At 39.8% G+C, this 27,886-nt stretch overlaps 1 protein-coding gene across 5 annotated transcripts in view; it reads left to right on the forward strand.

Moving 5' to 3' along the window:
• The first annotated feature begins 3,778 nt into the window (after nt 1-3,778).
• Nucleotides 3,779-27,886, forward strand: part of ARHGEF10 (Rho guanine nucleotide exchange factor 10) — a 106,712-nt gene continuing 82,604 nt past the window's right edge. For 3 of the 5 annotated variants that reach the window (XM_041420554.1, XM_041420569.1, XM_041420579.1), the window contains exons 1-2: nt 3,779-3,917; nt 16,991-17,066. In XM_041420554.1, coding sequence (XP_041276488.1) covers nt 17,030-17,066 — 37 coding nt within the window. In that variant the 5' untranslated portion in view covers nt 3,779-3,917; nt 16,991-17,029. Of the gene's footprint in view, nt 3,918-4,635; nt 4,652-16,990; nt 17,067-27,886 lie in introns of those variants that run through there. The other 2 variants (XM_041420590.1, XM_041420563.1) reach the window with 2 other exon arrangements.

Below are 27,886 nucleotides of genomic sequence, written 5' to 3' on the forward strand. Positions count from 1 at the left end.
CCATATCCAGCTGCCCACCACAGGGCGTGGCTGAGCCACGGTGGAGGCACTGCGGGGAAACATAGGTAAAGAAGGGCAAAAAATGCTGCACAGGAGTGAGGAGAACAAAGTGAAATAAATATCTCTGCAAGCATCAAGTTCAGTGAAAAGGAGGGGGAGAAGCTGCTCCAGGGCATTAGAGCAGATTCACCTGCAGCCCATTGAGGAGGCCCTGAAGGAGCAGGTTTATCCTGAAGGACTGCATCCTGTGGGAAGCACCCACACTAAAGCAGGGGAGAAATCAGAGTAGGAAGAAGCACTGGGAGGAGCTGTTATCGACTGACCACAACCCTGGTTCCCATCCCACTGTGCCCCTCAGGGTGGAGGAGGCCAAGGAGTTGGGAATACAGTGATGTTGAGCCTGGTGCAAAGGAAGAACAGAGAGGGGGGTTTTTTTAGTTTTGTCTCTGTTACCATCTCATTTTTAATTTTAATTGACAAAAAGTAAAATTTCCCCAAGTTGAGTCTGTTTGGCTCATGACAGTAATTGCTAAGGGATTTTCTTGTCTTCATTTTGACCTACAAGGTTTCCATATTATTTTCTCCCTCAGTCCTCCTGCCAAGGGGGAATGAGAGAGCAACTGGGTGAGGGTCTGGTTGCTGGCCAAGGTCAACCCATCACAAGAAGTTATAGCATCAGCTGTACTATCACTATTGTACTACCCATGACAACAAGGAGATGATGTAACACAACGGCTCTGCTCCTGAGAAATATTAAAATATAGGAAAATTTATACCTAGTCTGTCTGAATTGGCAGTCTGAGAATTTGACTTGCAAATACTCGTCGTAAAAGTAGGAAAGAAGTGAAATGAAACACATTAATGAAAGATGTTCTAGTGCTGGTAAAAGACCACAATATTATAAAATTCAGTTGTTAGGTTAACTTGTATTGGTGTGCTCAGAATTGAGGAACTGTCTCCCAGTAGTGGTGCTGGTACTTCAGGAAGATGTGGAAGATGGGTCAGCAGTAGGCATCAAAGCAGAATATGAAAAAGCAATGTTTTTATAAACCCAAAAGTTGTTTTTGATGTAATAAAAGTCTGAATTTAGGAAAACTGTGGTTTGGTTTTATTTTTAAAAATATATATTATATTGTATGTATTATATATATAAATTTAAAAAAGTACTGTCACTCAATCTGGTTTGGTAAGAAAAGTAGAGGGGACCTGTAACTTTGCAAGGCTTCAGCATGTGTTCTGCAGATGCTCAAGTTAAGCAAGCTCATTGGATGTCCTGGCTTGGAGCGTTTCTGAGAGATTACAGTAAGCAGATGATGTACTGTCTTCATGGGGGACACAATTAGAAATACAGAATTTCCAGTGGATGAATACTCCCTAGGAAAAAGTGCCAGCTACACCACTTGTTAAATGGAAGAATCTGAGAAAACTGGGCTTTCCTGGGGAATTGGATAAGTTTTAGTAGTTTTGTTTATTTCAGGCAGTATTTTGGAAAGCAGGCTATTGGAATGCTGTCTTTAGGTGTTATAAATTTAGGTGTACATTCAACCATGCCAATTTCCAAGGAGTGAGAAAAAAGGCATCCCACCTTCATGGCACTGTGTCACAGGGAGTCAGGACACTGGCCAGGGCTGATGGTGTCCTTAAGATCCTGGTACATAAGCTGGAGTAGGTGAATGGTGTAGATGTATGGTGAGGATGTGTGGGGTAGATGACTTCTGTGCAGTAGCTTGGAGGAAAAGTATCTTTCCTGAAGCCTCAGTAATCAGAAATAAGAGCAAGTTAATTTTGGTGAGGTCTCATGCAAATATCACCAGTAAAACCAATTTAAACATCAACTTCTTAGAATTTGGTTATAAAAACCATCATGTGAACAGTGGAGACAGCTGTTATCTGTACTCTAATTATTGACAACTAATTATGGATGGATGAATAATGAATTTGTGATTGCAATGATTAGGGTGCTAATTATTACTGTTAATAGGCTGTTGCCTTATAAAACAGTAGGAAAGTGCAAGTTATTTTGAAAGTTAGTTTTTCTTTTTTATAAGTTGATCTGCTATTGTTGAATTCATCCAACAAGGTTTCCACAGCAATCTTTTATTGGAACATATGCATGGTCACCAGAATCAAAAGAAGGAGTAGTCAAAGATCAAAAAGGTTCACAAGAAGTCTTAGAGATTTCAATTTGTCTAAGATAATTGTGAAAGATAAGAATCTGTGAAAGGTAGTTATGAAAGAGAGAATTTAATGCAGATAGATTGTGAGATAAGTGTGAAAAGGAGAAGGATGTTGCTAGTAAATGGTATTTTTAATTACAGAATCAAGCTAGTTGTAGTTGGTCGAGGTATGTGTCTGTTTTTAAAGTAGCTTCTAATGATAAATACTTATTAAACAGTTTGCCCAAGATTGATTCCCCACCATTTCAGTTCCTGAAATGATAGCTTGGTGTGAGTGATATGCAACATATTTTAAAAATCACAGAAACAACAGGATAAAATGGTCTCTGATGGAAGTGAGAGGTCTCTGATATGAGCTGAACATCATAAAGGTATTCCTGGCCTTAACTCTGACATATGGCCCAATTGTCTTGTTTGCTTTCTTACACAGCAAACAAGACAATTAGGTCTATATGAAAGATATTCTGAGTCAATGTCATGATGAACTGCATTAAAAAGAAATAACTTTGTGAAAATGGAAGCATTTTTTGAAATTAATAATTTAAAAAACTTTCTGATTCAGAACCCACACAAAGACTTGGATAATTGTGAATATGTGTTGTTAAACTACAGACAAAAGGAAAATGTAGGGAAAAGGCGGATTAGTCAAATGCCACCATTTTCTAGTAACAATTTCCTGTAATGATAATGAATTTACTATTTACTGAGTGTATTTTATTGCTCCCTATAGAATGAGTTTACTTAGATAGGTGGGGGATCACTGCTGGATGACACACGGATCTTTGATCAGCATTCAGCTTGAAGATTTTATTTTTAAAAGTGATCCAAAGATTACAGATAATACTTAACAACTACAATTACTATTGTAATGACTTATAATTTATTTAAGAATTTATAATGTACTTAAGAGCATTTATTTTTGTTGAAGTGTGACAGATGTGTACATGGATATATTTGTAAGGTACACATTTGCAAAATGATTGCATCTTGTAAAGGTTTTCTTTATTTTAACTACGTGGCATGGTCAGTCCTGAGTGTACAAGTGGTTGGTGTTACTCTCAGGACAAGCATTCTGTGCCTGAGTGGCACAGGCTTTGGGTGGCTGTGTGGTTGGCTTGGTCAGTGCTGGTCTGCAGAGATGCTCCCTGTGAGGACTGCCACACAAGAAAGATGCAAAAAGGAAAATAAAATTCGGCATGAGGTGCCAGTGTCTCTAGATACCATTTAATTTGAAAACTATTACTGGATTCCAAGTTATAAATGAGATTAAAACCCAAAATAGCGCCGTGGCCCAGTTTGTACCCTGGCGTGTTCAGGGGCTGTTCGTGGGCATGAGGCTGAGTGTGCCGAACTGTCCAGCCCAGGCCCGGCTGCCCTCCCGGTCTCCGCCCGCGCACCGACGCCTCGCGGGGCTGTCCCCCGCCAGCAGGGCCTCGGGTCGAGCGGCGGGATGTGCTCCCGCCCCGGGGCGTGTCACGTTCCTGCGGCGGCAGGAATGCGGCGGGCTCCGGGGACACGAGGTGCCCGCCCCGGCCCGGCCCGCCCGACCGGCGGGGCCAACTGGAATCCAACCGGGCCTCGCGCTCCGCCCGGCGGCCAGTGCGAGCTCCGCGGCGGCCGAGTGACGTGTCCGGGCAGCGGGGCAGCCGCCGGGGCTCCGGCGGAGCGGGCCGTGCCGGGCCGGGTCGGGCGGCGGCCGCCTCGGAGCGTTTGGCGGCGCCTCCGGCCGCGGCGGAGGAGGTGGGTGTTCGCTTCAGCCGGGGTCTTGCTCCGGTGTTGTCACGGAAAGTTTGGTCCGCGGAGGGTGGGCTCGGTGTTTGGTGCGGAGACGCCCTTCGGGGGCGAGGGCTGCCTCGCTGGGGCTGCGGGGCCCGGGGCGGCAGCCGCTGGACACCGCCGCGGGGCAGGAGGGCAGACGCGTGCTGTGAGATTGTCATTGAATAGGCTTTGCCCGTGCGAGGTGGGTCACTGAAGCGAGCATGCGAGGGGTCCGTAAAACGCCTTGGCCAAACTTCTCGCTGCTGAACTGTGGTGAAGTTTTCTTCCGCGAGGTTTTCGCGGGGGGTTTCTCGCGTGTGCGCTGCTTCGTGTTCCGCGGTGTGGGGAGCCGCCAGCTCCAGCTTCCCTCCCCTCTCCATCAGCCACGGACACGGCTATGGAAAATAGAGCTCCCGTGGAAGCTGGAGTTCCTTTCCTTCCCCGTTCTTGAACGCTGGTGTCAACCAGTTTTTTAGTTGGCATCTGCAATTAAATTAGTTATCTTGACAGAGGGCAAAAATACTTATTCACAATAACGCTGTCCTCTTATGTATTTTTTAATTTGGTTTATTTGTAATTAACGGTGCAACTATTGAAGAAGTTACATAGTTGTTTGTGGTGATCCCAGACCATGCAATTGCTTTTGCAAGATGCCCTGCGCTTACCGAGTGAAGTAAGAAGAGCTTTAAAAGATTGCCCAGTCATGCACTGGACGGGTGAGTGAGCAAGCTGTGTCAGTAGGAAGTACCAAGTGCTTGGAAAGGCAGCTGCTAATAATTTGACCACAGCAAAGGGGCATTTTAAAGATTTTTAGGCGTTGCTTGTATTTTTGGCCAAAACAATTTTATCCATCCTAAATTCTGTCATCTCTCATTTACACATTTCTTCAATCCTTCAATCATTCCTTCTTTTTTTTTTTTCTTTCTTTCACAAAGATCCTAAGATCATGGCTTTTACCTTGAGCTAGCAGGTTTTAAGTTGTTTAATTGAAATGTAAAAAGCATCTTTTTGTTTCAGTCTTGCAGTTTAACTGTTAGCATAAAAAGGTGTAGAGTTGGGGTCTTTTTTTCATGAGTCAGGAAATAAAAGTTATTGCTTAAAAACTGTTTCATGCTGAATAAATACAGTGAGATTCTACCAACACGTGTTAGTTTGTGGCTATTTTTATTGTAAATAAAATACTTTTTTCCTAAAGCCTTCACTCTGGTGAACCCCAGTGAGCAATCTGTTCTGTAGCAGAAATGAAGTACAACTTTTTTTAAATTTTCTGCTCGCACTCAGGAGACACAGGTTTATTGCCTGAATGTGTGGACATGTTTGCTGCCTACAACTTCAAGCCCATTATTCAGGCAGAGGTTCTGGCTGTTCAGCTGTTTTCTTCAATGCACCCTTCATTCTTTTCACTTGGGTGATCTGTTTGATCTTGATAATCTGTCTGACTTGCTTTGTTTAATCCATCTTGTCTTTTTTTTTTTTTTTTCTCCTCACCCTCAGGCTTAGTATTCCAGAACTAGTTACATGTGTTTATCTGGTTATGAACAGTAGTTCTTTAGGTACTACCTTGAAATCTGATATTTCTAGAAGCTTTACAGTGAGATTTCATGTATATATTCCATGGATTCCTTAGATTACCTGTGGCATTGTACATGAGATGTGACACTGAGTGGTGGCAGGTGTCTTGTGATGGTACTGGGTTTCCAGTGTGTGGGGCTTCTGAGGCTGATACCCACAGATGGAAGTTGTAGGAGAAAGGACCATGGAAGCAGACTGACACTTGAGCAATGGGCTGTCCATCATCTCCTGCTGAATGTCAGGACCTGGCAGCGTCCTGTGGGTTGGTCTTGAGGAACTGGTATGCCACAGGATTTGGAGAGGAGCCCCAGTGCTGTGTGATGGGTGTGTGCAGTCTGGCATTGCAGCTCTGAGATGTGGGAGCCAAATGTGCGAGTCTTGTGCTATTGGCTCTGACGGGACAGTTACGAGCACACTACAGTACTGAAAAGGGGCTTGCCTCCTTCCCTCCATGCTGAGGAGCTCTCTTTGACCCTGAGCTGTGCTAATGCTTAGCAGATAGGCTATGATTTCACTCATCAGTGGGCAGCAAAAATCCTTTCCCATACTGGAATACTGTAAAACAAACTTCATCTTGCCAGGCTGGGCTGGATGGGGCTCTGAGCAACCTGGCCTCATGGAAAGTGTCCCTGCCTCCTGCAGGGCAAGGGGGTTGGAACCTGGATGATTTTTAAGGTCCCTTTCAAACCAAACCATTCTATAATTCTCTGAAGAAATCTCAACAGCAGAGGAGTTCTTCAGTTGATTATGAGCTGTTTAGGAATCACTGCATAGTTTATACATTTGAAGGAAGACAACAAACCTGAAAGGCTATTGTTAAACTTCATAATTGTTAATGGAATTTAATGCAATTGGGAATAGTACATTGCTTATTTGTTAAACAGGAAGTCTATTAACTGCTTCTATATGAATTAGAAATTATTTTTAGCATCTGATGTAGAAAATTTATAAACTTCAGTCTATTTCTGAAGCAGTCAGGAAGCAAAAGCTGCAGTCCAGAAGGAGGAGGACCAGTTTTGATTCAGAATTTCAGACTGAACTTTATATGTTGTGTCAGTTTATTTGTGCATCTGTAGTACACTGTTCTCAATTTTGTACGTGATGGAGAAATGAGCTATGTGAGGTACTTATTTTCTTTAATTTACATTTTAAAGGTGGGGGGCAGTATATAGGACCATAATTTTTTTTCTGCTTTTCTACAGTGACTTCTATTTCACTTTTTTCTTTATGTATTTCCATTTTACAGTTTTACTTTAGAATGTTAGAAGGGATCCCACGGGGTTGTTGTATGGTCTCTAAAAGGTATTTTTTAAACTACCTTTCTGTAAGTTCAGCTCCCTGAGGGTTTTTTGAGCTGTAAGTGCATTTCTGGACTATCCTTGGATGTATCTTGTGGAATATCTATTGCAGCAGTTGTACCTTAGAGAAACTTCCTTTGGAGTTACAGTGTTCAACGCTGTGAATGCAATTGCTCTTACTTTAACATTTTGTATGTTAAAATGAAACTATAAATGAGGTTTCATTGGTAGTGGTATGAATTAATCCTTCTTTTTTTGTGTATTTGACAACATGTGAGGGAGGCATTTTTCATATCTAAGATCATATTTTGTTAAAATCAGCATTTATGACTGATACTTTTCCCTCACTCCCATTCATTTTAATACAACGTCATTCTTGTTATTACATCTGTTAGTGGAAAATTAATATTGGTAAATTAATTTTTGAATCTAGAAGTAGTTTAGTGAGTAGAAAAACTGCAAACCTGGATGCTTGGAAATTTTCAGAGATTGGTTCATAAACTGAAGCCTGAGAATTACTTAGGGGAGACTTTGGGAGTATCATGACAAAGAGAATCTCTTTATTAGAGGGAGGTGGGAGGTACATGAGCAAGGTAAGCCAGAATTCTCATTGTGGACCTATACAACATGTTATTTTTGTTTGCAAATCTTTCTCAGTAATGTCACTGTACATGTGTGTGTGTGGTTTGCAGAGCAGAATATTGTGACTCAAGTTCTGTCACATATCTATGGAAGAAAATGCTGCATTATTATTAGCATCTTTTGAGATTTTCATCTGTTGGACATTTTCTTATTGTAAAGAATCTTGAGTTTTACTTGCACCAAAATAATGCAGGTTATTTAGAAACCAGGAATATGTAAAAGTAGAACTTGTTTTTAAGGGAGTGATGACAAGTAATGCTAAACAATAGTTGAAAAATATGTTTTCAAACTTGTGTTTTTAGATCAAAAACGTGATTCATGTTTATTCTGAAATGCCTGAATCAGCAAGACTGTGGGAAGTGATGCATAACTCCACAGCATTGATTATGTCCTACATGTTCACTGCTCAGTCAGGAAGCCTGAAGCTTAATGTCAAATGCGTGGGTGAAGCAGTTAAGCAGAGCAAAATAAATTGTTCTACTTATGTGCTGCTGAATAGGGGCATTATCTTGGGAAAATCTGTTTCAGTGACTTACTGTACTGTACAATACTTGTTACTTGGGACTGAACCATGAATGTGAACTGTTAGGATCCAAGCTCAAGGTCAAACACTCTTGTTTCTCTTCTGTAATCCCTTGTTTCTGGAAATGTGTTTAAAAAATCACAGAAATTGTATGAATTTTTTTTTTCCTTAAAGATACAGACTGTGCATCTCAAAAACTTCCAAGAAAGAGGGTAAATGTTATTTCCTCATCTGTAAAATGGGCTAGTAACATACTGAGAAGTAGATGGCAATATTTAGATTTCCTGGTAGGATCACAGTGAGTCTTGAGCTTATGTCTCTTTTTTTTATATTTTTCACTTTTCTAAAGCATTCTCAGTCTCATCTTCAGTGTCTTTTTAGAATTGCATGCTTAATATTCAATATTGTTGCAAACAATGGATTGATTAATTTGAGTTTTAAAAACTTCACTTTGAGATTGTAGGAGGTTGAGAGGAAAGATATCTACTAGATAATTTTCAAATCAAGGAAAGAGTGAAGACTGCTGATGTTTGGACTAGATGCAGGACTTACACTTCTGTGGGATTCTAGCTTCCGTTATACATTTTTTGAAGACAAGGGCTGTTCTTTGCAGGTGCTATTACTATTTTTATTTCTTCCTATCATTAATGATTTAACAGCTGCATTACCTGATTTCTGATTTATTTGAATAAAATTTTGGTGTTAGAAAATGAATGAAAATGGTGTTATTTTTCTAGAGCATACATTTAAACTTTGTTATTAGAAATGTATTTCCATATTTTACTCCATATATTTTTGAAACTTAGTAATAAGACTCTATTTATAGTCTTAATAACTTTAGTCATCAGATGAAACACATTTGTTCAACTGGATGATTTTCTAATGATCAGATAGAATGAGTTGTCCTTGATGAGAGACAGCATGGTTACTTTTCCAAGGATACTAGTACCCAAAGAGCTGAAAATGTTTAGGTAAAGTGTCTTTGTCAGGACCTGCTTTGCAGGCAGCAGTAGTAACTGAATGTTCATTTCATTTACATCGCTGGAAACAGTTTCTGGTGGAAATTTTAATCAGTTGTCATCAGTATCTTGCAAGACAACCTATGCCATGTGAAACCAGGATGCACAGATTTAGTGCAAGTTGAAACAAGACATTCTGGTTTTGTAATGAATGTCTGACTAATGTACACTTGGAGGGGAAAAAATGCTTTATTAACTGTGTCCATAAATAACATTTCCGTGGCTTTTTTTTTTTTCTTCCTGTTAAGACCTTGATTTGCTGCAGAATGAAACCCTTCCTGTGACAAAATTACTGTCTTTTACATGTAAGGCTGATCAGGATTACTGTACTAAATGATATTTTGGTGCATTTTTAATAAAAAGCCTTTCTAAACTCTCTTCATGATAATTCTAATTACAGAGGTGTTATAATAATATGTATGCAGCTAAGCCCTGTATAGGTTTACATCACAATTGAAGTCTGCTGCAGCATATGAGGATCTTCTCTAATTAAAAAATAGAAACCTTGATGAGAATATTTCTAATTAAGGTAGTTCTTCATATCCAGCATTGAAAGGTACTAATCTGAATTAAATTTAAAAAGGGAAATTGCAGAAATATGATTGCTTTTCCAGATGAAGATACTTGACTGGTGTCAAATTATAGCACTAATTAAGAAAAATGCTCTTCATATTATTATGTTTTTATTTTGCTTGTGTGTGGGACATGAAGGATCTTTGTCTTGACCCAGTGATGCAGTTTTCTAGTTGGTGTGGCACAGAAGAAAAACAGATCATTCTTGACTTAAAGCATATGATGCCAGAGTTCCCTTTTGATTCTTCAGGGGCTTGCTATTTGTTACAGTACTCTTGACCTCCAGGATGGTCTGCAAGTTCTGGGGTGATGCCCATCTTCTTACTTTGGGTATTCAAATAGTTGCCAGGACAAAAGACAGCAGCAAGGTTCATTCACTAAAAAGTTAGGTGTCCTAAGTGCATGTTTGGAAACCTCTTCCTTTCCCTTTTTATGCATATTTCTCTCATTCCTCAAACATTTGTAAGTCATGGGTTTTCTATTTGTAAAGTAAATATATTGCTACTGAGCTTGATAAAGCCGTATGCTTGTGTTGGATTCAGCAAGGTCTTTTGCAGAATGTGATTGTGATCTAGGTGGGTGTGCTGCTTGATGGATGGAAGACTGGTGGAATTTGGAGGTTGGTTTTGGGAAGTGGCTGGTTGGCTGTAACTTGAGGCTGGTAACCAGTGGAGAGCCCCAGCTGTCCACCATAGAATGTGTCCATTTTAATGTTATGCATGAAGTGGAAGTCCACCAGCCCTTGCTTGTGGAGATTGCAAGTGACACCAAAGTGGGGGAAAGGGGTGGCCAGTGGATGTGCTTGAGATTCAGGCTGTCATTCAGAAGGACTTGGGTGGATGGGAGGAGCTGGCTGGCAAGAACTCTGCGGAATTCAGCAATGAGGAGGGTAAGGTTACACACCTGGGAAGGAATGTCTCCTTGGAGGGGAAGGTTCCTCTCACTCAGCACTTGGCAGACCACACCTGCAGTATGCACACTTGCATCCAGTTTTGTGTCCACACCTCACCCCAGTACAAGAGAGATGAGGATAAAACCGAGCAAGTTCAGCACAAGGCTGCTACAATGTCAGGGAGTGGCAGCAGTGCCCTGGAGGAGAAAGAAGCTTTGTGGGGGCCTGGCAGTGTGCTCCCACCAGCCGGCAGACTATGAGGGAGGGGCAGGACCACAGGCTATGGTCATAACTGAAGTAAGAGTAGTTCTAGCTAGATGTAAGGACAATGCTTTTTCTAGGACAACAAAACAAGGTGGCAGGATGTCTGACGTGATCATGCAGTCTGTTTTCAGAGATTTTTATCTACTGAGAGTATCTCAGTAGATAAAGCAGCCTGGTCTCACTTGGTAGTGGACCTAGTTTGGAGCAGCAGGTTGGACTAAATGACCTCCTGCCAACCTAAATGAATCTATCAAGCAGTGATTCTGTAATATGCCTTGCAATAATAATCTGTAGAGGGGAAGAACATAAATAGTAAAAATTTAACAGTGCTGATTTCACTGTGGTCAGGGTCCTTTGGACAAATCTACAAATGCAATTTTTGTTTCCCTCCTATTTTCCCTTCTTCTAGGTGGTGTACTGAGCGGGAATCTAGGAGAAGAAATGTTGTAATTAATACCCTTTAAAAAGAAAGGTTAGAAAACTAATCTTCAGCCATGTTTTTGCAGTGTCTCTGTAGACTGCTTCTTTTTCAGGGCGTGTTGTTGCAGTATTTTCTCTGGCCTTGAGCAGCATACTGTTTAGTGTGAGAAAGGGGAGCAGAAAAAGAAGCAAAGTGGCTTTTGTTGAAGTGGATTCTCTGTTTATTCTGAAAAACGTGCATCTCTGCAGATCTGGCCTTGTTTGAATTGCTGCAAGAAATAGAATGTCACGAAACTTTAACTGAGCCAGGAACTGAGCTTCCTATTAATTTTCTACCTGAACCTATGTGCTTCCTTTTTTATTCCATTGCTTGTGATTTCAGTAATTTTCTTTGCTAAATTTAATAATAAAATCTGTTTAGAACAGGACTCTTAACCATTAATAAAACTGAATATACATTAAAAGAAATAATGATCTGGTTTTGATACAGACTTCTTTAATGGCTTACAGTGTGGGATGGGAAGCTGCCATAATATAAATTGCTGCTTTGTTCCTACTCACTGTAGACACCTCTTAAAAAATTTACTGTCTACATTTCTTAGGAATAACTTGTATGGAGAACAAACTGTAAATCAGTTTTTATTTCTTCTGTCTGTAAGAGCCTTCTTGAGCTACAGGAGGAAAATAAATAGGAAATTAACTTTCTACCTTCTGCCTTCTTCTATCTGGAAGTCTTCCTATCAAATTTCAGTGAGATTTAATTCCTAGTAGAAGTTCTGTGGTTCTGGGTGGAAGAAGACTCAACTGGGCATTATACAGCAATATTCACTAAGTGATGTGGACAGAAAGGGATTTTAGACATTCAGGGGCTTTACCTTCTCAAGTTTTCTTGTTTTGATGTTGTTTTTTAGCTTAATTTTTAGACTTCCTGGCTTTCTAGATATAAGTCACAGTTTCTTGGCAGTCAGTCTCCTTGATTCAGCTTCTGTTTCCTATTATAAAATGTTCATTCTCTCTGCAGTGTTAAGAATGAAGAATCCTGATGTTGCTGCAGTTACAGTGCACACACCCATAAGAGGTGTGTGAGTCACCATTACAGTTCTTAGGGTAATAGAGCTGAGAAAGTTTGGCAGCAAAGAGTGCCCTTAGGGAGCTCAGCACATAAGTGCTGTGCCCCCAGCTCTGAATGCTGCACTGCCTTGTAGTTTGGGCAGAGCTTGTGCCGGTCCCATTTTTGTTACATTCTGACTTCTGCACAAGTAGTGACTGTTGGAAAATAGTTTTGTTGAAGTGGAAATGCAGATGTTGATCAGTATTTGTAATCCTTTAGCTGAGAACTGATAGTCTGTTGTTTGTCCCACAATTAGAGGAAATCATTGAACAAAATCAGATATGCAGACACAGCTGAGAAGCCTAGTCTGCAGGCAAAAGGATTTACCAGAGGTTAGGAGAAAGGAAAACTGAGTCTCAAAGAGGAATGTTTACATTCTTCTATAGTCTTTGGATAAATATAAAGGTGTCTTTGCCTTTGTTTCGTTTGCTGAAACTGACCTTTGCTGTGGAATCAGAATTTCAGTCTCACAGATTTTGCAGGTATTAGCACTTTGAGGTTGTGAGGTCTGCCGTGGAACATCACAGACTCTCACTTCCTTCAGTACTGGCTTTCGTGGTCAAAGATGAGTGTAGTTGGTGGAAAATTTGAAGTGTTGGGAGCTGTCCTTAGGGACTATTTCACACTTGAATGATTTTGGTTTCTGTTGTGAGTGCCATTGGAGATCTGACTGCTTTAACTGTGGGGGACTTCTCTGCATTAGAAACATAGCCCATGAACCTCTGATTTTAATGTGGTATTGTAATTACTTTTCTTTTTTCGTTAAATATCAACTTAAAACTTAGAAAACATTGCAGACTTGGTCAGGAGCTGAATATATTGCAGTACAATAAGGGACCTGTTGCAGTTTTTTTCTTTTAAAATGTATGCATTTAATATGATTATTTTTAGTGTCAAACTTAGGAAGTTACTAGCTAAACATCTGTAATAAAAGCATGCTATTGTGCTACAAGTAGGGTTTATTTTGAACAGTAGTCTCTTAGGGTTGGAATAGCTGTGGTTTGCCTAGATAGATTGGTTCAGCTATAAGTGCGTAGGTAAAAAAATCAGAAAATTATCTTTAAATATGAGCAAGAATTGCCCATTCCTCCTCACAGTTTGGCAGGAAAGGACTGTATGAAAACATCAGGAAGTAGACATTGGAAGTGAGGGCCAGTATTTAGACCAGAGTGGGTCAGCTGCCTTTTATCAAAGTGCCCAGGTGCATCTTGGCCTCACCCCCTGCATCTGCTGTATGTGGGGCACACAGGGGAAATATGGGGGAGGAGGGGACAGGAGACAATCTGTAGATAACTTCTGTGGCCCACAGCAGTCACTATCTCTACCCGCATCGGAAGCAAAGAAGGCGATGAGCACCAAGTCAGGTGAATTCCTTTCACATCTGGATGCCAGTGGGAATAAAGTAACTCTGAGAGCTTCTTCCTGTCCCTTTGTTCTTGTGATTGCTGTGGAGTCTGGAAGGGTGAGCTTTGAGTCATTAAACAGAGGTTATACTGTGTTTGAGAACACAATGTTACATAGGGAAAAAGAACTCCATATTTTGTAACCTCTATGAAATTTTGACTAAGTCAGGGCAATTGTTCAGTTATTCATATTCATAATTTTATGATGAAATACACATGAATATAATAGCACATGTGTTTCATGTTTAATAAGGACTTTTTTCTTTTTGCATTTTTTAAAATACCTTTGGAACAAAATCTTAATATTCTGTGTCTTAAAAGCTGTTAACTTTTTAAATATAATTTTATGTTAAACCAAGTAACGTCTACTCCTTGGTCTCAATGCTGCGTCTGGAATTCAGTGTTCATTGTGAGGCCCCAGTACAAGTGAGGGACTGGCAAACTGGAGCAAGTCCAGTAAAGGCCAGTGCTATGGTTGGGGGTGGGAAGAGGTCAGGAGAGGCTGAAGGAACTGGTTTTGCGTCATTTTGAGAAGAAAGGAGTGAGGGGGATTGAATTGCAGTCTTCTACTTCCCAAGGCAGTGTTGGAAAGAAGGTGGAGCAAGGCTTTGTTCAGGGGTGCGCAGCAGGAGAATGGGAGGCAATGGCTGCAAGCTGCTGCAGCCCAGCTCCAGTTGGGCTTACCGGAAGAACTCTTGCTGGGCTTTCTGGTTAAGCTCAGGAGCAGGATGCTCTGGGGGGTGGAGAAACCTCCACCTTCAGGGGATTTCATAACTTATGGGGACAAAGACCCTGAGTAACCTGATTTAATTTTGAAAACACCTGTCTGGGGTGTATGAGAGAACATTCAGGAGTCCCTTTCAGCTTAATTTGAGCTTTCATGATTTTCATGATTATTGTCTAAATGCACCTGTAAGCTGTGCTGTGTAACTCTGTTAGCAGGAGAATCAATGAGAAAGGCACTTGAGCTGCAAATGCAAATGTACCATATGCTGCTAGTCAAATTAAATCATCTGCCTTAATATTGATTTAAATATCTTTGAGTTAGTTCCCCTGCCTCTCAAAAGAAGAGTGAAAAACTTCTCTTTGAAATATGATGCTATTAGAGATTGTTCATAAATGTACTGTCTGCTACATAATATGGCAATTATTTTCTTTTTGGAGGGTATTAATGCAATCTGTAATACACAAGCTCTCTTTCCTGCTGCAGGGTTTTTCTCAGCATCTAAAAAGTAGCAAAAAATATGTGGAACTTCAAAATGAGTTAATGTAATGTGTAAATCAACCCCTGAAGCATTCTTAAGTGAGAAAGTGTATCTTTCTTCTTGTGAATAACTGCACTGTTAAGATGGGAGCAAGCAGGTCAGTGGGTAGGACTCTAACACTGGGTCTGTGTCCTTCTTTCACACAATTCTTGTGTAATTTGAAGCATGTCACTGTGAGCTAGATCAAAATGGAAATCAAGCTCCATGGCTCAGCTCTGTGTCTTGTTAATATTTGCTGGTGAGGAAGGAATTGATTTTAAAAAATCATTGTTGGAAGTTAACTTTGATAGATGCTTAAAAGCTTGTGTCATATATTTTAAAAAAATCATTCTGAAAGCCTTTTAGCTGCTCTCTTAAAGATGCATTTGGAAAAGGTGCTGAGACTCACTTTCAGAGGTTTGCTTGATATTACATGTGTCACGCTTGAAAACCTATGCTCCAGTCATGAGCAGCTTTAAAAATACACAGGAAAATAGCCATTTCTTCAAACCATAACTATCACTTGGCTGACAGTTTTGGTGTGGCAGGATGCATTCCAGACATCTGTAAGCAGGAACACGCCTTGGGGCTCTGTAGATGTAAACTGTGGAGAAGCTTTAGAAGGAACGCTGTATAGTGAAAGCATATAATGGAATTTATTGTGTTATAGACAGATGTTGGGTGAATCCTTTCTGAGCCTTGGCTCTGAAGCTACGTGGTTTTGTCTAGGACTGGATTAAGAGTTACCAAAGCTTTAAGACAGTTTAAAAGGGAATTTTGTATGCTTAAATGAGGTTGTTATGAATTGTCTCATCTTACTAGGAACTTGCGCTACCAGAGTTATTATCCTTCCTGGCACACCTGTCCTGATAATTCACCCTTGCAAACCTAATGTTAGGGAGGTAAATTGCATGGTGCCTCCTAGGGTTGGATCCTTTTTTGAAGCTTTCTTCTATTCACTGCCACTTTTTCTGTAAGTGGCAATTGATTTCACTTTTGATCCATTTAGTTTACTATTTTGCCACTGTACCTTGAATTTCACGGTCTCCTTGAACTTAATCTTTTCATATTTGGGCTATGGAGACTTTCCAAAGGCTTGAGCTGTTCTGTTGCCAGTAGAAGAGATAACTTCTTCATATGAACATCTATGGGCCACTCAAGAGTTGGACAGAAAATTCAGCATTGGCTCTTCCACTGTCTTTTGTAGCTTTTGGAAACTTACTTTTCCTCCTCAGCCCTATTTTGAAATCTGTCTTTTTGACATGCTGTCTCTTGAGTTAGAGTGAAAGTGGGCTGGGGGCAGAGTGTGTGCATTGCTTAGTACAATATGTTTTCATTTGGGATGATACTGGAATGTCACTATTAAGCAGCATTATGGGGAAGGTGGGATGATGTCTCTCATGGGTTCTGGGCTTTGCTGTCTTCAGTTGAGTATTCAGTACCAAAGTAGGTGAATGCTTTGTAGACTTATTCTTTTCCTTAAAACATGAGATCAATGGCATTTGAGAAAAGAAGTTGAAAGAAAAGATCCTCAGGAACTCACCCACTAGTACTTCACTTTCCTTAGGAAAGGTGGAAGTAAAGGGACTCAAGCAGAATTTTTAAGATTAGCAGAAAAAAAAAAAAAACAATGGAAAGAAACGGTGTACAAAGTGTATAGTTAAAACTTGTTACTTCTGATTGCTGAATAGAGAAAAGCATCATGAAAACTCATAAGCTTCCTAGAATTTTTGTCCTTTACCCCTTCGTGAATATTTTGAGATAGAATATATGCTCCAGACGGACATTGAAATAACATATTTTAGTAATCTCCTTGTGATTGTCACAGTGGGAACTGCAGAGTACAAAATAGTTTAAAAACTTTATCTTTCTTCAGCTGGCTTACTGAGATCATTAAAAGAATTGGCTCCAATACTGAGGGCTGTGTACAGAAAAATTTGGGCTGTATTCATATCGAAGCACAAAGCCAGGCGAATTTCCTCTCTTCCATAATGGAATTAGCTAATAGGTATGAGCTTGGCCAAATTGAAAAGGAGTGTCTCAATATTTGGAAATTGTGTTCATCTGCAAAACATGTTCCCTTCATTTTTGCAGAGTTTTCCAGCCTGCTAAAGGTGCGGTGGATATACTAGAATGGACACAGAGGATTTCCCTCCACCACCACCAGAAGGTAATTGAAATAGTTTGGAGTTTAAAGCCAATTTTTCTGTAAGAATTTGATTATCTTTCCAGCAGTGATTTTACCTTTGCAACATTGCCTTTCCCCATATCACCCTAAGGCTTGGTCCCAGTGGTATTCTGTTGAAACATGAGCTCCTGTCATCTACCTTCTGTTGTTCTTGGACTTCACTCACTGGTGTAGTTAGAACATGATGGGAAGAAACCTTGGAGCAATTGGTCTTCGCAGTCTAAATCTGAAAAGATGTGTTTTCTATGGCAACTCCTTGTAGTCAGAGCACAGACACAGAAGAGTATTACGGATGCTGGACTAAGGGGCTCATGTGAGGTTAACATTCAGTGACCCTTGCCTGTTGTATCCTGGTAGCTGGAAAGCCTCTGGTGTAACACAGGTTTATGAGGGCACAAAGGTATGTTGTGATGAACACTCCATGTGTGGAGACACGAGGCTTGACTCCATTTCTCAGAAGGCTGATTTATTATCTTATGATATATATTATATTAAAATACTACATTAAAACTATACTAATAGAACAGAGAGAAAAGAATGATCAGAAGGCTACCAAGAACAAGAATAGAATAAAACAACAAAATTTTGTGACTCTCAGAGTCCGATGCAGCTGCATCTGTGATTGGCTCTTAATTAGAAACAACTAACATGCACCAATCACAGATGCACCTGTTGCATTACACAGCAGCAGATAGTTATTGTTTACATTTCTTTCCTGGAGCCCTCAGCTCCTCAGTTTTGTTTAGTGACAGTTACTGTGAAACTGTCTCTATGGGATAATCCATCTCCAAAGCAGTGTAGTACTGTAGGGGAAGAGCCATCCCGAAGGAATCAATATTTCCACTTGAGCAGAGGCTGCCGTTTTTCAAAGACAGCCAATAACTGCGGCAACAGCTCCAACTTTGTGCAGCATTTCAGCTGTGGGATGGATACTCTTGACAAGATTTCAGGGTGACGCAGTTCAGCGCTCTTCCAGAATTCAAGTTCTTTCTTGGCAAAGGTTTTTGTGACATTTAGAACTATGTGTATCATGTCCTTATTTTCAGACATGTCAGTTCTTAAGCAGCTGGGATTAGATTTAGTTAACATGAATTGAGATTCTGTTCTACCTAATCTTGCATCAATGTCAATTGATACTTTTTTGGGGGAGGGGAGGGGAAAGGGGAAGGGGGGGATTTGGAATAGGCTCCCCAGAGACCAGCACCAAGTCTGACAGAGTTAAAAAAGTGCTTGGTTGATGCTGTCAGGCGCATGGTATGATTCTGGGGTGACCATGTGCAGAGCCAGGAAGTGGGACTTTGATGAACCTTATGGGTCCCTTCCAGCTCAGAATATTCTGTGGTTTCTCTCTCATCTAAAAAAGCTTTTCTGAAACTAGTGGAACTTGTATATTTTTTTTTGTTTACCATTGCTAACTCTCTCAAAAACCTATTAAAGGGATTATGAGTGATAATGACACTAAAAGACATTTTAGTTCACTGTCTAGCTAATTCTCATTACCTGTTCTGCAGGGGGAAAAGAAGTGAGGATTTTAGGGCTGACAGCAAATATACATAACAACTAACAAATGAAGGCTTATTTTGCCTGCATATACAGTGGCCATCCATGTGTCTGTTCAGGAGGGGTGAGCAGCATCTGTCAGTGCCTTTGGACAGTGGGCACGCGGGTGGGTTATCCTAGCTCATAGTGGGGATGAGATTCCTGTTGGGTACAGAACCCTTTGTTACACCATTAAAAAAAGTTCTTACTTTTGGCATAATGATTCTAAAATCCCACACTGGGGCCACGGTGAAATCAATTGCTTTTTAAAAAAGAAAGTTCTTATGGTAATGTGGGAATTTTTTCTTTCCTTATATTTTGTCCTAACAAAGATAGCTGTAGTGCTGAAAGTCGTGTGGGCTGCTTTCTATCTACAAGTGTATACCTTGCACTATAAATCTCAGCTTTATTCTTGACAATTAATTTTTTATGGTTTTGCCAGGTAAATTCTCCACACTTATTTTTTTATCATTTTTTAATGCATGCAAAAGGGAAGAATAGTAGTAAACTTCCATTTTTGTCATGGGGATGTTGCAAGAAAATAGATGAAATGTTAAATAATGTGTTTTTATTAGCCATAGCCATCTGTACCTTGCTTAAGTTAAAGTGCAGTAAATGTCAATAGTGAAGCTGCTTCTTCCACTACTTGATAAGGAAAAACTACACGTGATAAAAGAATGGAATGTAACACATTTTATTTGTTTTAATTTATTCTGCTTATGCAACTTACCTGTTCATAGGTGTTTGGACATTCCATTCATGCATTGCTAATCAGGTAGTGACAAGTCTGTGCTGGTTACCTTTCCTACCTCAGAGCAAATTCAAGTAGTGAGTAACTTGGAAAAATTATTGCCTGTGTGTTCTGTCCTCTACATTGCTTTAAAAAGAGCTTCTTCTTCTAGCCATGATTAAAAATTTCCTAGTATTTTTCTCTATGTATGTCGAGGGAATGTATGCTTTAGCAAACAGGGAGCAGTTGGAGTGGGGTGGATGCAAAGGCTTCCTTGGCTAAGAGCAAAATCCAAAAAAGTACTTCCAAAATGGATACTTGCAGTGATAGTACTAGCTTGTGTTCCCTTTAGTGTGTCTGTACATGTGAATTTCGGTGTGCAGTGCAGGTATTTAGAATTTCTTACATAAATTAATTCCATGGCTATCTTGTGAAATAAAATAGAGGATGATTCTTGTTCTGTCAATAAAAAATTCCTTTCTTGAAAGCTAAGTGAAAGTGGCAGATTTTATCATGGCTGTAAGTTGCACTTATGCTTTTAATTGGTTGCTGTAATGGAGTGTCCTTTACCAAACCCATTTAGACAAGAAGAGGATGTGCTGTGGACTGCAGGCTGTGGAGGGAGGAATTACAAAGCTGGTAGTTCTAAGAATGGGGCATCACTTTGAGTTTGTTGTGTACCTTCACACTGAACAACTGGGACTGGAGGCTGGTTGTTAACGTTAGGGTGGTGTTTATGTGTGATGGCCTGTGCTTGTGCAATTACTGCTTTATTAGGAGATGGCATGTCTGGCAGTTTGTCCTTCCTCTACTTGGAGAATATCTGGTGATCTTGCAAAATGGAAGCCCTTTTCTTGAAGTGAGGACTCGAGAGGTGTTTATCAGAGCCTGTTTCCAAAGGAAACTTGTGTTTGTTTGCCAGGCATGATGGTTACCTGAGAAACAGCTTCTTGCCCAAAGGAAACTGGGCGTACTTTCTGTGTCATGGAGGCTTAGTTTTGCAGTTTCATTGTCTCTGAATATGTTTGTCTCTCAATCTTTCTGGTACATGGCACTTTTCCTCACATGATTTCTCTGTGAAAACTATTAGAAAGCATTGGGTGTATATCCTCATACTTAGCATACTTTTCTTTGTTTCCCATTTATAGAAAATTAACATAAATGATACATTAAAATTTTAAAGTGAAATACTGAAATTTCAGTGTTTGTACAAGGGCATAGTGAGAATCAATTTGAATGCATAGTCTTCATAGTGTTGCCAACTATTCTCTCTACCTGAGAGAGAATCATCTTCATTTGATAAGTATGAGAGGTGTCCTTGAGGACCAAGTATAGTGGAGAGCTAGATGTTCACTCACCCACAGCACTGTCCCCAGTTCCTTGGGTAAATCTAGATAAGAAGCTTGTTATGCTGAAGTTTGGGATTTAAATGTTCGTCTTTGAAATGAAGTTGTTTTTTTCTAAAACTGGTAAATGGCTAAAAATATCTCCTAGACACCAATTTTATGTACCTTTTTGTATAAAAAAATCACTTCTCTAGACCTATTAATAGGATATTTCTTTGCTCCTGGTATGGAGACATGTAGAACAAGGAGACCGAGGACTTAAATCAGGATATCCTGTATGCAGCTGAGTGCCATGATTGTGTCTTTCCGCAGTTATTTTTTGTTGTTTCCCTGTCAGGGCCAGAACACTAAAATAGTCCTTGCTCCTCTGTTCCTGAGAAGGAAGTCTGGCCTGAGTCCTTGGGTAAGAGTGCGATATGCTCTCATAACTGAACTGTGCTCTCATAAAAGTTTCCGCTGGGATGACCTTACATATTATAACAAAAAAAAAAACAAAACCTAAAACAAAAAACCCCACCAACAAACAAAAAGAACCCACTGACCCCAAAAAACTGAAACTCAAAAAACCCACCAACTTATAAAAAAGATTTCTTTTCTTTAGTAAGCTGGTGAGCTGCTGTGTTTTGCTGTAGAGATGACTTATTTCTCTGCCAGGGGAGCTGCTTTTTTTTCTGTATCCTGTATGTCTCTCTTTCTGATTATTTAGGTACATTTTTACTATTTAGTGAAAAATTTAATGGTATATTTATGTTTTAACAGATTTAAACAGCTAATTTTGTGCCTGAGACAAGAGGTGGTTAAATTTGGCTTTTTTAATATCGACAAGAGAAGCACTTGTATGTTTTATGATTTAGTTTCTGAAGGTACAGAACATTGAAGACCCTAAGATTGTATTTATTTACTGTGGTTGGGGAAACAAGGCATTGCTTAAATTAAGCTGCAGATATGAAGGGAGTTGGTCTTGGGCTAAACAATATTGTTAGGTATCTATTTTCAGCATACAGACAGTTACAAATGATTGTAAAAAGGGAGCCAAGATTTCAGGAGAATGAGAACAGAATATGAATTGTAGTTATGAATGGCTCCTTGTTTTTGAAACTGGCAATAGCTTGCTGGTTTCTGACATCCCATCTGTAACAGAACAATTTATTTATTTCTAAAGGTCACATTTCTCTCAGTAAATGAAGGACAATGCATTGTTTAAGGTAAGGATTAATTATTTTATGTGACAATTCAGACAAGCTGTGTAATGAAGAGAAACAAGAAAATTCCCTTTGCAGAAACCATTTATAGTGTCACATGTCACTCCTAATTACGTATTTTTTCTTCTAGCCAGATATATTTGAGTGTTGGAAAAAACAAAAAAAAATAGAAAATAAATAATAAATAGCTTATTTTTGGTTTTAGTAGCAACAAAGAAAACACTGTATACGTAGATGTAGTTATATCTTATTTTATTTTGAAGAAAAATGGTAAAAACTTTGCTAGAATTTAGAATTTAGAATATTTGTTAGAATATGTTTAGAACATATTCTAACAAATTCTAACAAATATTCTAGAACAAATCCAGTTACTGTTCTGGAATTTTTGGTGGGTGACTTCATTCCTTTGATAATATTTGGTGTTTTCTTTTTGGATAATAAGATGTAATTGTTTTGTTGGGTTTTTTCCTGTTTACTCAGCTGTTCTTTAAGGTGACTTGACTTTACTTGCGAGGTCTGTGTAGGGACAAGGCCCAGACATGTTAATCAGAAAGAGTAGTTGATGATGAGATAAAGGACTTTCAGGGGATTGCAGCAAAATTTGATCATGGGTTGGTAGTAACCAGTGTTGATTGCTTGAAAAACCCCCCAAAATTGTAATGGAATTTATGCTGATTTTGGGGTATTCTTTCAATGAACACTTGAAACGAAGCTCTGAAATTTTAATTGCAGTGAGCCAACATGTAAGAAAAGGGTGAGTTATTTGTTTTCTATATTTCTTTTGTCTTTTTAGGACTTTTATCTATCGTTATCTGGCAGGGATAAATTGCTGGCAAAGAACTGAGAAATTTTTTATTTTTGGAGTTTTTTACTTCTGTTTCACTGAACTCAATAAATATTCCCTGACCATGCCTAAAGCCTCTGTAATGATTCTACTCTAGAGTTTACAGAAAGATTCACAGTTTTAATAAATTGTTGTAATTCTCTTGCCTTGTACATGAGCTTGTCTCAGATAAAAGCTCATGTATATTATTATAACTTAAATAAAGTGTATGAATTTTTGAGTGAGACACTTATTAGGTGCTGCTTGCTTTTCCTGCATGGAGGAACTGAAACTATGCCTAGTAATCTGAGGAAAACATACTTGGCAGAAGACTCTTCCAACCCCTGGTACAGATTTTCTTTTTTCTTCCTCATTGAAGTAATCTTCCTAGCCTTATCATATTTTCATTAAAATGAATACAGAAGATGATTTAATAAGTAAAAAAGGGTTGTTGCAAGAATATGTCGTACTCTTAAATAGTCTGTTGTTTAGCTCAATAGCTTTGTTTAGGTGAAAGCATGATAGTTTCTGGACAACCTTCTGGATAACCCTATGCTGGTAGAAGTTTCTCTAGGGGTTGGAAGGGAAGACGCCTGTGCTCCTGTGCCATGGGGATGCCAACTAATGGGTGACTTCCCAGTTTCTGTATTTCCCCATTCAGTTTGTTGGCAGGGAGAACAGAGGGAACTGTAGGTGCTGCCCTGGGAGCAGTGAATTGGTTAAGTGTAATTTGTCCAGAGGATCTTATCAGTCTCCTGTGTTGCAAAAGGAAGTAAAAGTAAAATTGACTTTGTCTGGGATTGCTGTTTTCCCATGCATATCAGATGGTGACCCATTCATATTTGCATGAGAAGAACACTTGCTAACTGTATTGAGTCTGGCTGAGATGGAGTTCATTTTCCCCACAGCAGCTCTCTCAGATCTGGCTGGCATTGGCTCTGCTGGACATGGGGGAAGCTTCTGGCAGCTTTTCACCACAGTAGCCACCACTGTAGCCCCTGGACCACCAAAACCTGGCCATGGAAAACAAATACACAAAACCAATTCTTAACAAGATTTTTCATATTAGAAGAAATCCCTCCCTGACTTCCATCTGGACTGGCTGAAGGTCTGAATGTGATGTTTGCTTATGGTGGTTTTCTTTGACCAGTCTTGGGGCCAAGACAGAGCTTCCTTCCCTCTTTATGGCTAATGAAGGGGGGCAGTGAGATGGGCTCTGAGGCTGTTGGACTGAAAGGTCCCAAGGAAAAACCATTGTTGCCTGGTATTCACTGGTGATAGAATTTCTGGTAGCAGGTGTGTTAAAAGGGTACTGTAAAATAGGATTTCTCAGAGTTCAGTGATGTAAGAATTACTGTTTTCATCAGTTTGCTTGAATTCCACTGGGTTTTGGGGTTTTTTTTTGAGATAAAACTTGACATTACCATGTTAGGGAAAAGAAGATCAAGATCTGTTCAAATAATAATTAAAAGTAATACTAAGAAAGGATGCTATAAAACTCTCTCCTATTAGTTGTTGAGATAATTGATTTGTCATTTTTTGCATATGTTATGCTGAGTTTACAAATCAGTCTATCTGATTAGTGCTGTTTAGGCTGGATGAAGGGGTAATCATAGAAATGAGGAGGTAAGAAACCAGCTGAAATCCAAAGTATTTCCAGTATTGTCCTGGATTTACAGGACATAACCATTCTGTTCTGGTTTATACTTATTTCAATAAAAGATACGGTAAATTGCAGAAAAATTTAGTACCTAATTTGTTTCTTTGTCCAGAATTCATCAAGGGGAGAACATAAATAGTTAAATCCTAATTATTTTTAAACATGTGAACAGGTTGCACTCAGTGCTTGGGGTGTTAGAGGAGCTGTAATTGTTGGGAACAAGGAGCCTTTGGCAGTGTGTGTCCAAAAGGACACCCAGATTCCTGGAGCTGCGTGCATCTGCTGACCCCACCTGGGCTGTTGCTGCGGAGGTGGCTGAGCGTATCAACGGCTGCGTGTCAGCAGCCTTTGGAAGCCAGAGGCTTTTAGGTGTTCTAAGTGGTGCTTTTAGGAGGACCCAGTAAGTGCTTAAGTGTTCACATTGCTAGACAAAAGGTTGTTCAGCCTGGACCAATGATCCAGGATTTAGGCGCCCCTTTGCCACAGTTGTCCAAAGGTTCAGTCTAGGAAGTATGTACAATTGCTGGCAAGGTGGACGGAAAAACATGATCCAAAAATGAAGTCAAGTCCTTTGCTAACTTCTTAACCAGACTGTGTCATCCTGGTAGAAAGATGTTGCTAGAATGATCCAAGACCTAAAAAATCAAGCTTTTGCTCTGATTGGGTTTCAGCTTTTCTTTAGTGTGATAGTCAGTTTATGCACCCAAGCTGTATGTTCTCTTTCTGTAGAGGTGGATCTCATGCTCTCTGTTTTAGATCTCCAGAGTGTGTCTGGCTGCCTTCTTATTCATAGGGTTCCCAATTACTTTTAAAAAGCTTTTGGTCCAAGGTATTGCTAGATGATTCAGCAGTTTTATATAATTAGAATTAATTAAATTAATTAGAATTAAATTAATTAGAATTAATTAATTAAATTAATTAGAATTAAATAGACTGTATTAGAGAAATGCATATGCCTCAAAGCATTAAATGGCAATTGCTTCAAAGCAAGAGTAATTATTTGGAAAACTAGATATTAATAGTTCATAACTGATAGAAAAAAGAAATATAGAAGTAAATAACAAGCCAGACTGTTCTCACTGGTGGGAGTTTCCTTAAAAAAGGTTATTTTTCCATAAAATTGTCAACTACATGGTCAAAAATGCATTTTCTAGAAAAGTTTTCTGTTTTTCCTTCATGTACCATTTGTATCTTATGGTTAGCCAAGATGCTTGCAGTGCCAGAGCTGGATATTTAATTTTCTCAATGACTTTGTAGTCCTGTGCTGTTTTATTGTAGTCATCTGCTGTTTTGTTGGAGCTCTCTGGTTTTCCTGTTGGCTGTGTGGATTGTCCATTTGGCAGCACGTTGTAGGTGAGTTCAGCGGGCCATGTGTGCAGTAGCTGAGGCTGAGCTTGGCTGCACAGCCGCCATCAGCAGACCCATTGTACTTCAACTCAGCTGTCTGGTGGCCTTTATACCAATTCAGATGGGTGACTTCAGGGGTACTAAGGGTTAAGTGTATTGATATTCCTTCAATACTGATGGCAAGCTAGTAGCCTTTAATACGGATAGGTGATTTTTAGTAGAGAGAGGGATCTGTCATGTAGTTATGCAGAATTCCAAATAACATCTGTATAGGCTGTCCTTACAGCACCAGCAATTTTTTTTTGATATTTCTTGGAAATTCATATGTCAGAATGTGCTAATATGGTGCTGAAGTGGAAAAGACATCCTCAGGACCACGCTTGATCTGTATTTCTAGTGGTGGCAGGCAATACCAGTGTGCTGGGTGTTTAACGTAAATGACCATAAAACACTGATTTTACGTAGCTGCCTTTCTGGTTATGAGGTAGCCAGCACTGAAAAGCACATTGTGGCTTTACTAAGGAGTACAAGTCTGCTGGTGTTGCTCCTGCTGTTTCTGGACAGCATTATTCATGTCTTAATGCTGTTATTTTAGACTTCAGAGTTTTTGCAGTTCAGTTCTTTTAAATTTTAGGTAATTAAGACTTAAATTTTTAGCACTGTGAGTAGTTTGTAAACTTCAGGGTTTTTGCTATTTTTAAATCTCTCCTAACATCCACAGACCTGGGCTTTATTTCAAGGAATGCAATTTTTTTGATATTGGGCATGCTGTTGTTAGCAGGCTTTCTGAAACGTGAGCAGGCAGATTCGTTACTCTTCTGACTCTGGTTTTGAATTTGGTTTTTTATCCAGAAGAACAATATCTGTTGTGCATGCTCAACAACATAATTAGCATGTAGTGTGTGTATTTGCAAAATACTAAAGAGGCATTTGTACTTATTTCTTTGTTATTTATTTGCAGGGAAAGCCTGTTAATTCATGTGGTTTTGCCTTTGTTTCCATCACTGGAAACAATTTTTGCATGAATGTATGCTGTTTAGTTTGGTTGGGTTTTTTTTTTTTTGTAACTGTTTTCCACAGAGACTGGTAATGCTGACATTGTGGTCATGCTTTGGATGTGTGTGCGAGCTGTGTGTAATTAGCAGCGTGCTTGTACCACAAGGACTTGGGTTCCCTGCAGTGCCAGCTTAGCACAGCTGTGAGTGAAGGGGAGTGGGTGCAAATGAGTGCAAAGGGAAAGTCCTTGGCTCCGACCCACTTCCCATGGGAAGGAGCGCTCACTCGTGTGTTTTTGCATGCACAGTTTGTCCTAGATGTTTATTTTCCCCCAGAAAAATAGATACTTTCCACCTGTGTGAGGAGGTGATTTATGGGTGCCAGTGGTGTGCTGGTGGATGTCCCGTGTGCCTGGGAAGTGTCAGTGAAGTGCCAGTGCTCATACAGGTCAGCCTTTCTCCTGCAGGTCCCTCCTGCCCTGCACCTCGCTGCTCTCCTTGCACAGGTGCTGGTGCAGGTGTCCTTTAAGGAAGGGCAGAACAGTGGTGTGTCAGCTGAGTACCAGAGTGAAAGAAATTTAACTGCAGTTTTCTCTCCTGGAACTAAAGAATTAGTGGTCACAAGTGGGAGATGAGTGAGTTGAAAATACCACATTGCTTTCTAGCATTAGGACTGCAGCCTAAGCAGTGCTTTCAAACAGGGAGAAACAAGATGTTGCCCAGCGGCAACCAAGTTTCCTGAAACCTGTCTGCAAGTTTCTGCTGAATCTGAGGCAGCTGTTATTTTACAAAGTTGGCCAAATCTGGAAGCTTCTGCCGGCATGAGTGTTTCCTAGCACCAGCTTCACCATCCTGACAAACACCAAGCGTCTGCTATGAAATCTCTTCTGAAATAAAGAGGGAACAGCTTGGGAGCCCTTTTATCCTGGAATACAGTCAGCAGGGTGTGTTTGGCCCCAAATGGTTAGTTTTACAAAAATAATGGTAACTTGAAAAATTCAGTTGTTTTCTGGTATCTGCATGCTTTCAATACTTATTTCTATTGTACACTTCCATAAGGAGGTCGGCAGATTTTAATTGTCTAGAAATAGAGTCTGCAAAAGGAAGGGTATCTCTTCAGAGAAGTGTCTGGAATGTATCGAGGACAAATAATAAGAATT

The sequence above is a fragment of the Onychostruthus taczanowskii genome, unplaced genomic scaffold (assembly GCF_017590055.1).
Source record: "Onychostruthus taczanowskii isolate IOZ18803 unplaced genomic scaffold, ASM1759005v1 scaffold11, whole genome shotgun sequence".
In the NCBI taxonomy this organism is placed as follows: Eukaryota; Metazoa; Chordata; class Aves; order Passeriformes; family Passeridae; genus Onychostruthus; species Onychostruthus taczanowskii.